At 40.0% G+C, this 15,789-nt stretch overlaps 1 protein-coding gene across 3 annotated transcripts in view; it reads right to left on the bottom strand.

Moving 5' to 3' along the window:
- The window catches only part of LHFPL3 (LHFPL tetraspan subfamily member 3), a 468,184-nt gene that overhangs the window by 127,885 nt on the left and 324,510 nt on the right, over nucleotides 1–15,789 (bottom strand). For all 3 annotated transcript variants that reach the window (XM_090041987.1, XM_090041988.1, XM_090041986.1), the window contains exon 2: nucleotides 3,080–3,316. In XM_090041987.1, coding sequence (XP_089898113.1) covers nucleotides 3,080–3,316 — 237 coding nt within the window. The remainder of the gene's footprint in view (nucleotides 1–3,079; nucleotides 3,317–15,789) is intronic.

Here is a 15,789-nt window from a genome sequence, read left to right as displayed (position 1 = left end):
AAAATCTTGAGTGTCAAAAATGTGTCTCTGTCCTCTTTAGTGCATAATTTTAGATATAACCTTATATTTTTGAGCATTCATTAAATTATGTAAATATATAGAAATCATGTCTTTGAACACACAGCACAATGAGGCAAGCAAGGATCACAAATTCACAGGAAAATTCAGGCTATTCCCTCTACGACTGTCTCACTTTGCTTTGCCATCTTGTTTTATTGTAGATATTTGTATATGTTTATATGTGCTGATGCCCAGAGGCCAGCCTGGTGCCAAACTCAAACAAACTTCCAGTCACAAGGGGTTTTGCCTGAGTTAAGACTGAAGTATAGAGCCTGGAGGACTGGGCCAGCTGACAGGAATGATTGGCTGAAGTTAAAAGCTTCCAGAGGATGGAGCTGAAGAAGAAAGGGAAGGCTGTGGTCTTGAGGCAATACAGAGTTGGTGTTGCTCTCTCAGGGTCTGGGAAAGGACCGGAGAGTTTGATCTAACCATTTATTGTTCATGTATTTTGTTTGTTGTATGATTTATGTTATTTCCTATGGGGACAAGTTTGCCCCAGGGAAAATAAAACTGCTGTGAAAAGTGACAACCTGCTACACAGAATGATTAACTGGAGATAGAAAAGAGCTGTTCAGCAGCCTAAGCCTTGCCTGATAACACCCATCCTCCAAGACTTTTCCATGTCAAGTAAAAACGTTGCTTTCTTGTACTTTAAATGCAAGTTCTTCTTTCATGCCCAGCTGCTGCAGCTACAAATCTCTAAAAAGTCTCTGAAAGCAAAGCTTCACAGAAACAGAAGGGAGACAGGGACCCAGTGGATCATTCCTAAGTTGAAATGAAACATGGGAGAGACACAGGCAGATGCAAGAAGAAAAATGTCAATCAAAGAAAGAGAATGGAACAAAAAGAAATGCTACATTTTAGCTATTGCATAGCAATAGCTGAATGGTTGGGACCAGAACCTTGGTTTCTTGCCTGACTGCTTTGTACCAGAACTTGTAAACAGGCAGCTGGGATTCCCTTTGCATCAGAGAATCCCTGCCTGACAGAGAGCCAACTCAGCCAGCTGTACATCATGTTATCTAGCTTTCCTAGTGTCCAGGGCATGTGGAGTGAGTGCCCAGAATATCTTCTGCCCAAGTGAGAAAGAACAGCTCTTACAGGATTGTCACAGCTGGCCTGGGTTAGGACTGCCGCAAGTCAGTTGTAATTCATACTTTCATGGTCAATGAGTATAAAAGTGGAGCTGAAATAGATTTAGGAAAGCAAATATTTGGAGGAAGTCTTGCAATCCCAATTTTAGGTAAACAGCTACAAATTTATGGGGGAAAGTGTTTTATTCAGCCAGCTTTATCCCTGGAGTTAGAATGGACATTAAAGACATAAAGCATTTACAGACAAGCTCTGAGAGGTGTGTGTGTACACGTGTGTGTGTGGGGACGTGCTTTATCTAGCACAACTCTGAGAGCTGTGCTAATGAAATCTTTTGGAGAGTCATGTGTATCAGCATCCCATGTTGAAAAATGGTGACAGAGCTCTTTGAACTGAAGCTTATCAAACCAGCTTTAGTTTAACGCAGCCCACCACCATTTTTCAGTGCAGGGACACTGATGCACACATTAACTCAGCTGTGAAAATAACTTTCAGTGAAGCACTGGATGCACTGTCAAGATGTTCAAGAAGGCTAAACTGAACAATATAGCCTTGGGCCCCTAGCTTATTACTAAAGCTTTTAGTTTCTTTTAAATGGGATAAAAATATATTGTACACTTATATGTAATGAGCAGGGATCCTAGAAATCCATTTGCCATGGAAAGATGTGGAATTTGCATTTTTCCAGAGAACTTTAGAATCAGAAGAAGAAACCTTATTGAAAATGAAATGCTGGCTCCCCGGGGGAGCCAGTGGTTTACATGGCTGCTGTGGCAGCCCACCAGGGAGAAGCTCCTGGCCCACAGGGAAGCAGCAAAGATGGTAGTCACCCCCTCTCCCCACCACTGATTAGCCAAGAGGGCTGACCATCATGCGGCCCTGCCCCTCTCTGCCAAGGGGTGGGGCCACATGAATGGCAGCCCATTGGCCAATCATTGGCAAGGGGCAGGGCTCTTCAGGCAGCCCTCTCAGCCAACCAGCGGTGAGAGGCAGGGCTAATGCTGGGGTTCTTCAGTCAATTAGCTTTGGGAGAGGAGGGGAAGGGGAGGCTCGCTGTGGAAAAATGCGGATTTTAATTATTTTAATTGGAGAATGTTGTTGTTATCATGGAAAAAACTAGGATCCCTGGTGATAAGGCACCACACCATCTGCACTCCCACCTTTCGAAATCCTAGATCTGCCCATGTAAGCTTCTACTGGCTTCCAACACAGAGGTGAAGGGCTCCAACACAACTGCTGTTGTTGCTATTGTTGTTATTGCCAAGTTTTATAATTCTATTCCATTCCAAATTACCTGTATAAATATTAAATTATTTAGCCATCCCAATCCACATGAAATGACTAAGATACTAATCCAAGGCAACATATTGAGCCACAGCAAACCAGGACAGAGAGTTTCAGTGTTGTTGGCTCTGAACCTTGTGCTCACTCAACTGGTGCCTCAGTGCATAGTCGATCCCATTACATAGTTCATGATCAATCTCCCATGCCATACACTCCCTTCTTTACTGTCTACTGCATGGAAAAGTACTGTGGAATACTATGGGCATTTGTATTACAATGCAAAATCCCAATGGTACCAAAATAAGAACAAATCTAGAGAACAGCATGGACAAAGATAGTCAAGCTTCAATGGTAATGAGATAACAAACAAGTGGGGAAACTAAATGGAAAATGTAAGCATACCTGGTATTTTAGAATGTTAAGTACAGGTTCTTTAATACAGCAGGAAGTATTGTAATTGAAAGATGCCTTCAATTTGGGAACTACAAAGAATTAACTTTCCTTCACCCCAGCAAATTAGAAAATAAGTGTGTGCTAAATTTCACTTGAAAATAAAATAAAATGAAATAATGAAGATCATTGGTTTTTAAGTATCTGCCCTTGAGGCAGCCCAGAGCAAAACAGTTCCCTAAAGCAATCCTACCTTTGTTTTCCAACTTGAGTTCTTCTGCTAGCAAGCTGTCTTGTCTGTTGCCAAGCACAAATGCCAGAAACGAGAGGATCAGGGCATCCAAGATTCCAATAATAGCCAGGATATATGCCCAGCGGACTGAACAAGCCCCAAGCGTGTACTTGTCTGTTTTTTCACCGCACATCCGTTTTACCTCATCCGAATCCCAGCCGTCAGGAAAAATCATACAGCCCAGGACAAGACAGGCAGCTTGGAGACAAAAGAGAGGGAGAACAATGGTTTGATGAAATCAAGCTTCCATTTTTGCTAATATCTACATATTTATTATTAAACTGTGTTAGTCCATCCAGAATATAAAATATAGGTTACTTGCAAAACAAATAGGTCAGGTAATTATAAACTGTGACTACACATTTGATGTAAAATCATTACATCCATCATCAACTTGAAACCTAATAAACTAACATTAAAAAATTAAAGTCCTGTGTCTGGATCTCTCATCTGTTTCTTGTGATTGTGCAATCACATTTTCCTGTCATTAAGTACATTTTGTTTATGCTTCATTGTGACTTAAAAAAAGATGAAGATGAAACAAAAGAGGAAACTGATTAACTAGCTAACTGTACAAGGAAAACAAATGGATTATCTACAAAGTCAAATGTCCTGTGGAAACAGTTTGAAAATAAAATAGAGGGAAAACCCTTCTCTTTTTGGTTCTAGTAATCTTGGACAATACTTGTATCATTCAGAAGTTACCACAGTGTGAGTTTTTACCTTGTCAGTTTCCTTTTAATTTAAGTATGTTTTATGTAAAAGGCATGTATGCCTCAATAATACAACCAATGCCACTGTTCTGTAAGCAAAAATAAGCTGTCAAAATTGCTGCCATGCTCTGATTTAGTTTACCTCAGAAATCTACTCATGACACCTCAAACATGAAAAAACATCAATTCCTAGGAGCAGCTAAAACAATAATTTCTATAGCAGCAGAAAGAATGAGGTTCTTCTGTGGAGTGTAGCTATGCACTAGTTGAGGGCGGGGGAAGCTGAGGGGTGCTGTGTGTTATCAGTTACAAGAAGAACCTGTGTGGGATAACAACCCATGGGGAAAAGAACTGTAATGTATAATACAACTCTGCTGGAAAACCCCCCACTGAAATTCATTTCCAAGCATGAGGAATGAGCCAGTTGGAAGTGTTTGTTGTGTTGTGCAGAAGCTCATGTTACAGTGCTGATTATCATATTTTTTTTACATAAGACAAGGTTTTTTTCCCCAATCAGCATGGGAAAAAAGCTCTTCATTTAACATTTGTATGCAAGGACATCTCAGTAAATACAGTGTGTATCACTGAATTTCTACTAAAAGCAGGATGTGCTCAGTAATGGAAACCTCTGCTATGAAGCTGATTAATGCAGTTAATACTGAGCATGACTGTAAAACACATGGCCCATATTGGGCAAACATACTAATAGAACCTACTACTAGGCAATGTTAATGTAGCCCATAACAGTGCACATTGTGTTCAGTCCCCTTCAGCACTGACTCTTTTTCAAGTCATGGTGAGTCACTGCATTGTACACATTTTGACTTCCTCTTCACTCCAGAGCTGAGCTTTGCCTTTCTTTCCCATTTCCAATGATTCCTATTTCTTCACCAGCCTTAAATATCTGGCAAATAAATTCATGCTAACCTCCAATAATTAGATTGTATACCTGGGAAATTATAACAGGAACATGAGTCTTCAGTGTGATGCTGCAGCTAGTAAAGCAAGCAAAACACTGGCTTGTATCCATTAGATGCTTCTCAGGCAGATCCCAGGACGTCATTCTCCCGCTGTACTCGGCCTTGGTGAGGCCGTAGCTGGAGTACTGTGTCCAGTTTTGGGCTCCGCAATTCAAAAAGGATGTGGAGAAGCTTGAGAGAATCCAGAGAAGAGCCATGCACATGATCAGAGGTCAGGAAAACAGACCTTATGATGACAGGCTGAGAGCAATGCGGCTATTCAGCCTGGAAAAGCGCAGGCTCAGGGGCGATCTGATGGCCACCTATAAGTTTATCATGGGTGCTCATCAGGATCTGTTCACCGGAGTCTCCCAAGGGATGACAAGATCGAATGGTCACAAACTCCACTGTGACCGGTTCAGGCTGGACGTAAGAAAGAACTTCTTCACTGTCTAAGCCCCCAAGTTTTGGAACAGACTGCCACTTGAGGCGGTTCAAGCACCCACTTTGAACACCTTCAAAACACATTTGGATGCTTATCTTGCTGGGAACCTATGATCCCTGATGACTTCATGCCCCTGGGGCAGGGGGCTGGACTCAATGATCCCCCGGGGTCCCTTCCAGCCCAAATGTCTATGAAATCTATGAAATAACGAATTTATAAATTTTCCATATTCAGACCCCGGCATGAGTAAGTGAATGCAATTCACATAAATGAAATAGGAAAAAAGAAGAACTTAAAGATAATAATTGTGTTAAATGAATTAACTTGTTAGTATTTAAGCAAGAATCTGCAAATCCATGTGCTTTTAACTTCCCATTTGTATATCTTTCTTCTGGCTTTTCTAGCTGGGAGGCATGTTGCATCTTAAGTGCAAATCTGTTCCTTCAGTATGGCTGGCCTGGTTCACTGGGGTACGCTGTTCTCCTAAAATGGCCTTCACACTTGCTATAGCCGCTCAAATGTTGCTGAGCTTAAATGTACATTTTAAATATGGATTTTGCTGGCAGTTTCCTGCTTCAGTGAATAGTTCAAAGGAGCTACTTGGATTAATGAGAAATGCATATTCTGTGGCTTTAGGCTTCCTAAACAAATTCTGATCTCATTAGAGAGATGAAAACATTAGGTCAGATTCAAATTGTCCCAGAAGACTCATAACCAGGACTTTCAATTTCAAGATAATGTTACATACTATCATTTTACTCACCAACAACACCCAAAAAACAAAAAAACACTTCTGCACACAACATCGTTATGAAATGCTATGAGAGGGACAGTGCAGTGTACAGGGGAAACAGTAACTTGGATTATTGTTTTCTTTAGGACAGTTACATAAGTAAATTTGGTGAAAAAAGCAGTAAAAAGAAAGTCTGCAGTTAATGTCTGCTGTTAAATAAAACCTTTTTGTACTAGTACATATGATACATTCTTACTGAAGATCTTGCTTATGGGTACATATAACTGCCTATAATACTTCCAAGGACAATTAGGCCTAGAATCAAGGACAATTAGATATAGAGTGATTTGCTGAGTACATGCTGGCTTAACAAATTAAAGTTGCCTGTTGACTGCTTTAACTTATTTACTCAATTTCATAAGGATCTCTGAAGAGTTTAAAAACAAATTGTACAGTAATTTCCTTGCTTTAGCTAGTTATGTTATGCCTTTAAAACAGTTATGTTTCTCTTTGAAATACAAGCATCACCCTTGGATATGTGATTTGCTTCCATGAAGCTTACTCTAAGTTCCTATAGTTCTACCTGAAATAGTCTGCATGCAAAGGCCAACATTCACCCACCGTTTTAGAATGGAAAACACCATTGGCAACCATAGACATGCAGGCTGATTCACAGACTGCATACAGTAGTCACCACCAAGGTTTCATTTGTCAGCATTTATTTATCTGCTATCACGGTTTCTCCTCACAGAAGGGTATCTTTGTGATATGTAGAAACAACAGATATATACTGACATTTCATTGCTATTTGCCAGACACGGGCCCAAAGTATTTCTTGAAAATGCTGTCGACAGTCCCTTTGTATCTAAATTACTAGGAACATATGCCTGTAACTAAGGAATATATTAGAGAACTTCTCAATTAAGATTCTCAGTCTTCCAATTAAGCTAGAAATAAGCTTTCTTAATTTCTGATCCTGCAAATATTTATGCACATGCTTCATTTACCAGTACGATGGCTTATCCCATTGCACATTAGTCATGTTAAATACATGGGTAAGTGCTTTCAGGATCAGTGCCTTACTGAAAAAATTAAAATTGAAGTGAGGCTGATCTTAAAGTTCTTGGACACAGGACAAACAGAATATTCACACTTGTTAAGCCTTTGTATAGGTCAGGCATTTTCTAGTGGATAAGTGCTTGGTCACCATCTTCAGATGCAAGAATCGTGTCACATCTTTGAAAGTTAACATAAATAAGATTACTGAACCTCAAGTCAACATTACTTAAGGAAAGTTTTTTTCACTGAATGCCTATAAGGATACAGGCATGCTTGACACTATTAAGCAGGTAATGCTTCATTTATCAGCTGCAAGACTGAGAAAAGACAGGTATAAAAATCCCCCTACAGGTCTATTTTGTACTGATAGAAGTTTTTACATTTTAATCCTTCTGAAGAGGATTAGGAGATTTTTCTCTGTGAGGAAATTGCTTTTGGTTTTATAAATAGAAAACCATTTTATGTTGCTATTTGAGTTAAACTGAAAAGAATTTATTTGGTGATATACCGTAGATGTTGGACCTGATTCTGCCAGTCCTACCTTATCTAAACATCCACTGACTTCAGCAGGAGGAGAGATAGAATAAGGGAAGAAATAAAGCCTATGTTCTAATACACATAAAAATTAGACATGACAATATATAAATTACGATACAAACAAGAATTCCAGATGAGTGAGTGAAAGTGCTGTTGAAGCATATATTTTTATGCTCAGTAATACAGGATTTACAAAAAATCTGGAAACTCAGAAATTGAATCTTTCCCAGTAGAAGGAAGGGTGGTAAGCCATCAATTTCTACAACTTTCTAGGCTTCCCTTAGCAAAAATATTGACTTTATGTTACTCTAACACCTTCTGAATGCCTAAATAGCATTGTCTCTCTGGGTATGCAGATTGTTTCAGTGTCTCTGTGGCTAATCATAGTTTTCCTAAGCAGAGGCAGAAGAGAACTTGCCAAGCCACAGCCTAGTCTCGTTGACATTATTTAGCATTCTTTGGGCTGCTCTGAAACAGACAAAAATTATATCTGTGCCTGTTTTATTTTGCTTTTGCCTTGAACAACCATTACCAACCTCCAAGGTGCTGGAGTGGTAGACTCCATTCATAGCTCTTCCCCAGTTTTTCATATCAGTCTTCCTCTGGCCAACACCAGTAGGTGTTTGTTAAGGTTCTGACACTCCATAACAACTAATTAATAACTATAACCTAAGCATGCTAGATATACATTTGCTTTTCTTAAGAGGTTTTCGCAAATCTCTGACAAGAGTTGTCAGATGGCTTGCTATAGGGCAGCAAGTGACAAGGCAAATCACTCACATTAAGAAACAGACTCTAAGATTTCAGACTTTGGGGCTGGAATACACAAGGAGCAGTGCGAAGATGATATTTTCAGAGACTGGAAACACATTGAGTTCTATATTCCATTGAGACTAACCAATAAAATGTTATCGGAGTCCCCTCTAGTACTAAACATGCTCAAGTTGAAATCATGAGGGACAACAGTACATGATCAGATGTTTCTCAAAATAATAACAGAGATTATGTTATATTATTGAATGAAAAATACCAAATGAATTTCTATTTATAAATACTATGACAGTTATACAAGAAAGTGATGTAGAGCCTAGCTGCGGAACTTATGCTGGCTCACCATTGCCTATACCCACACAAACACAGGAAATATTGCATCCCTAAAAAGAGAGATTCCTGGCTTTCAGAAATTGTCCTGTGCTGGGGCTGCAGTTTACGTGTTCTGTTGGGGACTGTGTCATTATGGAAGAATTCAACTTCTGATATATAGATTAGAGAATACAATCTATATATATATATAGAGAATACAATCTATATATATAGTATGTGTGTATATATATATATATATATACACACATAGTATATATATATATATACATAGTATATATACCTATATAGTAGGGCCCAGATATTCCCAGATATTCCTGGATGTGATGGGTGACAGATTTCTTCACCAGACAGTCAAGGAACCAATGAGAAGTAATGCTATTTTAGACTTGGCTGTGGTAAATAGCAAGGAAGAACTAAATAATAAACCCAGATTGAATGATCATGAGGTGATTCAGTTTACATCAAATTCAAAGGAAGGATAAAAATGTGTCTGCAATTAAGCATTTTTTATTTCCTAAAAGAAAACTTTGAGAAATTAAGGCAACTAGTCAATGAGTCAACTGGCATGGAGGGCTCAGGGAATTTTATGTAGAGAAGGTCTCAGATTTCATTAAGTCAACATTGCCAAAACTATCTCTATCCCAAAGAAGGGGAAAAATTATATGGAAATTTCCAAACCTAATTGTATGTGTAACAAACTAGTAAAATGATATTGAGCATAAGCAAAGAAATGATAAAGATTAGAAAAGGAGATTTATCAGCAAAGAAAAAGTTAAATTTTGGAGGTCAGGAAGTGTAGGAATAAAGAAACAATTACCCAAATCAAGCTGAACTGTCTGTTAGAAAATAGATAGTTAAAGGTTCTCTAGCCAAATAAATGAAAGAGTACAAGGAAAGAAGGGGATATGCTATAAAGCGAGTACAGAGATAATCTAGGTATGGCACAAAAACTAAATGAGCATACTCCTCAGACTTAGGTGTATAGAAATTACCACGCTTAAGGTTGAAACAAAACTCAAAAACAAATAAAAAAAATGCCAAGGTACTTAATTTGTAAGTCTGGTAGCAAATCTACCAAATCAGGGATGGTACAGTATAGAGAATAGCATGCATAGTACCTATATTTATAAAAAGAAAAATGAAATAGTGAAATGAAAACTGAATGGTGCACTAGCAGACCCAGAAGTCTGACCTCAAGAGCATGCAAGGCTTTAGAGCAAAGTTTGAAGGCAAGAGGTAGAAGTAAAGGGACAATGAGATAAAATGCTTCATGAGTTCACCAGAAATTAATCAGACTAAGCTGATATATTTAACTGATAAGATAACTGATACATATTGTGGCAGGGCAATGTTTGTTGTGCCTGCCACTTCAAGATCAGGGCCAAACAGCCAGCAGGTGCTTGATTGCAGCAGTCATTTTCGATCCCTAGCTGCCTATATAAACAGTTCAGTTCCCTACTAGCTGGTCAGGCAGCAACATTGCCTGGCTGTGTACAGGTTTCTGGTATTGTCCTGGAGGTAAGGGTCCTGCACTTGGGCAGTAGTAACCAGCAGCACACTTATAAGATGGGAAACTTCATTCTTGAGAGCATGGAGGCAGAAAGGGATCTTGGAGTCATTATTGACCCCAAGATGAACATGGGCTGACAATGCAAGGTCACAGTTGGCTGGGCTAACTGGACCTTGTCATGCATCCACAGATGCATCTCAAGCAGGGCCAAGGAGGTGATCCTCCTCCTCTACGCAACACTGGTCAGGCTGCAGCTGGAGTACTGTGTCCAGTTCTGGGCGCCACACTTCAGGAGGGACATGGACAACATTGAGAGGGTCCAGAGGAGGGCCACTCACATGATCTGGGGACAACAGGGCAGACCCTACAATGAGAGACTGCGGGACCTGAACCTGTTCAGCCTTCACAAGAGAAGGCTGAGGGGGGACCTGGTGATTGTTTATAAACTCACTAGGGGGGACCAGAAGGGTTTGGGAGAGACCTTGTTTCCCCTAGCACCCCCTGGTATAACAAGGAATAACGGCCACAAGTTGTTGGAGAGTAGGTTTAGATTAGACATCTGTAAGAAATACTTCACAGTCAGGGCGGCTAGGATCTGTGACCAACTTCCAAGGGAAGTGGTGCTGGCTCCTACCCTGGGGGTGTTTAAGAAGAGGCTTGATGCCTACCTGGCTGGAGTCATCTGAGCCCAGTTTTTCTCCTGTCCAGGCAGGGGGTTGGGCTTGAAGATCTACAAGGTCCCTTCCGACCCGACTTCTGTGATTCTATGATATGAAGTACAGCCCTGGCCCAGTCCCCTTTCTGGGAAGAGGCCAGCACAGCCCTTGACTCTGAGACCACAGCAGGCAGCCTGCCCTTGCCCTATACACAAATCCAGGGGGCACATACCCCCCATGTCTCCCCTGGGGGTGTGCACAACAGCAGGGAGCTGCCCTCCTCCTCACCTGCCTTCCTTTTATTGGTGTTGATTCCATATGGACCGATATATTAGCGTGCCTCTAATTAACACAAGAATTCTCACATGGGGAAGGAGCTTGCTGAAGGGGTGACAACAACAGGCTGTGTTGAAAGGGAGAGCATCAAGTTGAAGCAAGGCTACTCATGGAGTTCCTCAAGGATCAGTCTTTGGATCGATTATATTTAATATTTATATTGGTGACTTGAGCACACATGCAAGGATATTAATGAAATTTGCTGATGATAAAGTTGGGACATATTGTTAATACTGAAGAGGATTGGAATATCATATAGTAAGGCCTGTGTGAACTTGAGAATACTAGCAGTAGAAATGGGATGAGATTTAATATTACAGAGTGCTGTCACATGCTTTGGAAACAATACCAAGCTTTTTAGCTAAAAATTGGAGGCTTATCAGTTGGAAAAGACAGAGGAGGAAAAACATAAGCATATTAGTTAATTACATAGGATGACTCATGCACTCATGAAAAATCAAGTATAAACTTAAGATGCATCAGGTAAGGTATTTCCAATAAAGACAGAAGTATTAATACCATTGTCCAAGACACTAGTAAAACTTCATGTGGAATAATGTGTACAATTCTAGACTCCCCATATTTAAGAAAAGGTCAGAGAAGGGCTGCTAGGATGATTAGGAGACTAGAGAACCAATCACAAGAGGAGACGAAAAGAGGTTGGCTAGTTTAGCCTAGCAAACTTAAACCTCTCAGGGGATATGATTACTCTTTGTGCATATGACAAGTATGTAAATGCCAGGGAGGGACAAAATCTATCTACGCTAAAGGACAGCATTGGGACAAGAACAAATGAGTATAACCAGATGGTGAACAAATTTAGTTTGGGAACGAAGAGAAAGTTTTTAACTGTCAGAGGAGGACGCTTCTGGAACAATAGATGTAGTATTGGGAAAATATGAGCTATTTTTAATACAAGGATTTGTAAAGTCAGGCAGGGCATTATATGATGTGATTGCCTGTGATATGTGGGGACAGGACTTCATGACCTGGGAGGTCATTTCCAGTCCCACGTTCACATGAAATGGAAAGGAGAGTAGAGTATGAAGAACGATGTATAATAGAGAGAAGAGAAAGAAATAAGGTAGAACTTTGAGAAACTGAGCTTACAAAGAATGAAAGCCGTAGCACTGGAGTATAAATATGGTAAGAGAGGTGGCATATAGAAGACAATGATATGCCTGTGCTTTCATAACGTCTTTTTTTTATTGTGAAAGGTGGGGTTGGGATGAAGCTCCCACATGGAAAAGAAATTTACCCAATCAAATCTGTCAAAGAATCAGCAGTAAACATCTCATGTCTTCTAGAAGGAAAGGCCTTTCAGACAAGACATCCTTTATTTGCTAAAAACAAAGGGAGTCAATATTCAGTTTTTAAAATGTCTGTGAATAGTTGTTTAGAGAAAGTGCCTGTGTGGTCAAGAAGAACTTTATTAAGAATACAACTGGTCTCTAGAAACACATCAGGGGTATCAGACCTGGGTGGGAAAAGGAGCTATTTAAGATGAAGGAGAATCTTGTCATAAGAAGAAAAGAGTATAAACTGTCCATGAATAAACTTAGGCTGGAAAGTAGAAGAAGGTTTCTGACCATCAGGAGTCTGATTCTGGAACAGGCTCTCAGTAGGAGCAAAGGGGGCAAAACATTTTAAGCTAAGCAGTTCAAAGCTAGAGCTTGAAGTTCATGAGCAGGGTTTTATGGTGTGATTCCCTGTGACAGAAAAGGATTGCAACTAATGCCCAGGAGGCCCCTTTCTTTCTTATATTCTTCTGTAATAGAAACCTGCATTTATTTACCTCTATCAATTATTCAGCTTTACAGTAATTGAAAAGCCAGGTGCCAGCAGAGCTGACACACTGAAAGGAAGGCAGGCCTTGGACAGGAAAGGTCACCAGAGTTTCAGGTTTGAGCATCACAAGTCTTTGCGCTAAATAGGTACAGAGTTAATCCATATTGACAGCAGTTTGGCAAAATTATCTAGCCTCTGTGCTCTTGTCAGCAAACTACCTCTTTTTTCTCTTCTTTGACAACCTCATCCCTGGGAGTCCAAGGTGTTAGGCTACACTGTATCAGGTGGCTGGAAAGGCTTCCCTGAGCTGTCTGGGAATTAAGCCCTGAAATCCCAGGTGTTGCCCTCCTCAGGGTGGGGTGTGTTCAATGGCGCAAGGTTGCATTAAAGCCCAGATAAGAGCATGGTAAAGTGATATCCCACACAGATGTCTCTTCAGTAAAATACCCAGCAAGGGAGATATGTTAATCATGGTCCCACTTTCCCTGACACTGTGACTTAAAAGTACACTACATAAAATAATAATAGAGGAAACTGACCCCTATGCTTCATGAAAGAGCACAGGTCAGTGGTCAATGCCCAAGCTGATTATCTAGACATAATAACTGGGAGTTCAGGCACTTGTCATCCAATCAGCATTTAATGCATTGCCACACTCTCAGGAAACATAAAAACCCCCCAACTCATAAGAAGAAATGAGATAAGGACAGGTGTAAAGGAAAAGTCTCTTAACTGGGCTGCAGTTTTCTTTCTTTATTAATAGGCACCACACCCAGCCCAGGAGAGTGATGGACTTGCCATATTGTACCACAGATGGAGAAGCGGTAAAACGCATCCTGCTACAGACATCTGTCACGCAGATGTCTGAATTTTTACTTGGTAGCTAGCCAGCAGCAAAAATCAACCTTATGGAAAAAGAAGTAGCAGGCTTCAAGAAGTTGTTTGGTGGAGACTGGGAAATAAACAACGTCTGTCTCTATTCACAATAGCCTGATGCATGGGACCACAGTCACTGCTACTCTCTCCATGATGAGCAAAGCTTTTAAGTATTCTCTGAGAGAGTGGTTTGCCAATGGACATATTGCAGTTTCTGCAAAAAAAAAAAAAAAAAAGATATTTCCAAAAAACATTGTTTTGTTTTTGGGTTTTTTTGTTTTTGTTTTTTTTGGAAGTTACAATGCAATACTTGATTATGGGCCAGTGCAACACGAATCAGAATATTTGATTTATTGGATTTTCTTGCATACAATGCACCCTGGAATAATATGTTCTGCATATTTCTGAAAGGCAGAATGAAGAAAAAATATCTTTCCTTGTAGTAAGCAACCGAGTAGCAGCAGCTAGGGAGCTGAGCCTGTTCATTGTTCCGCTTCCTGTGGACTGCATGCAGATTTTACTTTTGCCCAGTAAATGGCAAAATTGGTCTTACTGCATTTCTTGCATATAATGCTCACTCCAGTTTCTAGCAGCTGATTTTTAGAAAAAGGTATGTATTGTAAGTGAGGAAAATATAGTATCTTGAATGTTATCAAATCAGTTCAATAAAACATTAAAACACATTCCCCTATCATAATACTTTATCTTTCAAGAGCTATACTTCTGGGAGTCTCACTGTCCTATGGGACAAACTTCCAAGGGAAACTGTCTCCTAAAAGTCAATGCACTGAGTTTCCTCTGGTGTACACTGTGGGGAATGTCATCTGGCCAGGAAGCCCAGCTCAAAAGAGAGGGTATAACTCTCAAAACGCAATGGACCACAATGAACAAATAATTTAACATTTAAGTTTTTTGAGTCACTTAATAAAACATTTGATTTGGGGAATAATAAAAGATTTTTTTGAATAAAATATGTCAAATGTTAATTTCAACTTTTGGGAATGGAAATTTTCTAGATATTTATTTTGTGGATATTTCACACGTCAATTTATCATCTCATTCCAGGATGAAAACTTAGTGTAATGTTGTGTGAAAACTGAATTTTGTTCAGTGTTAACCATGAGTCCTTGGCAGATTCCACAACTCTAATTCAACTGCAGGCCAGGTGAGCACATTAATACCTTTCTCCAGTGCCAGCATGGTTACAAGTTCTTCTGTTCTCATTATGGTATGTAAATACCAAATCCAGCTGTCACTGGAGTCATTGACATGTTTTCCACTGATTCAGTGAAGCACGATTAATCACATAGGACTGATCTCCAAAAGGCAACGGTTTGTAGAGGGTCCAGCCTGTTTATCTGCACAAGTTTCACCTGCCCTTGGCACCCACAAATGTCAATTGTTGTGTAAGCAAAGTACATTTTGAGGCGATATCTGAAGGAGGCGAGGGAAGTTACTACTTGCATGAAGGCTGACTAATAAGGTGGAAGCAAATTGATACCAGACATGGAAAAGAAATATGTCATGTCTCTCTCTTTTTTTTTTGTCTTTTGCTTCTTTACTTTTTAGTAAAAAAAGTTATGTTTTGCTAGAAAATACTCAGAAAAAGCTTGCACAAGACTAAAAGATGTGCTGGTTTTTCTCGAGAAGAGTTGAGTGCTCCATCACTTGGGCAGTAGCTATTTCCAAAATGCTAACACATCCTCTGGAGTTATCATTTTCTAAGGGATTTTACTGTCTCCTAAGAGGATTTGTGACAGAAAAGAGGTTTAGGGAGAAGGACCAGGTGGCTACTCATGGGGAAAAACAGATCCAAACTGACCCACCTTCTCTTTTCTAAAACCAACAGTCACGCTCAGGCTAGCCAGAGATCTTCCCTTTCCCCTCTGTCAAAGATCAAAGTCTTTGATTTCAGATGCCAATGGCCAAAAGGTCAGATGGCAAAGGGTCAGAAG

Source organism: Crocodylus siamensis, chromosome 4 (genome assembly GCF_052110815.1).
Source record: "Crocodylus siamensis isolate JL-2025a chromosome 4, ASM5211081v1, whole genome shotgun sequence".
Taxonomy (NCBI): Eukaryota; Metazoa; Chordata; order Crocodylia; family Crocodylidae; genus Crocodylus; species Crocodylus siamensis.
This window is presented reverse-complemented; position numbering and strand designations above follow the sequence as displayed.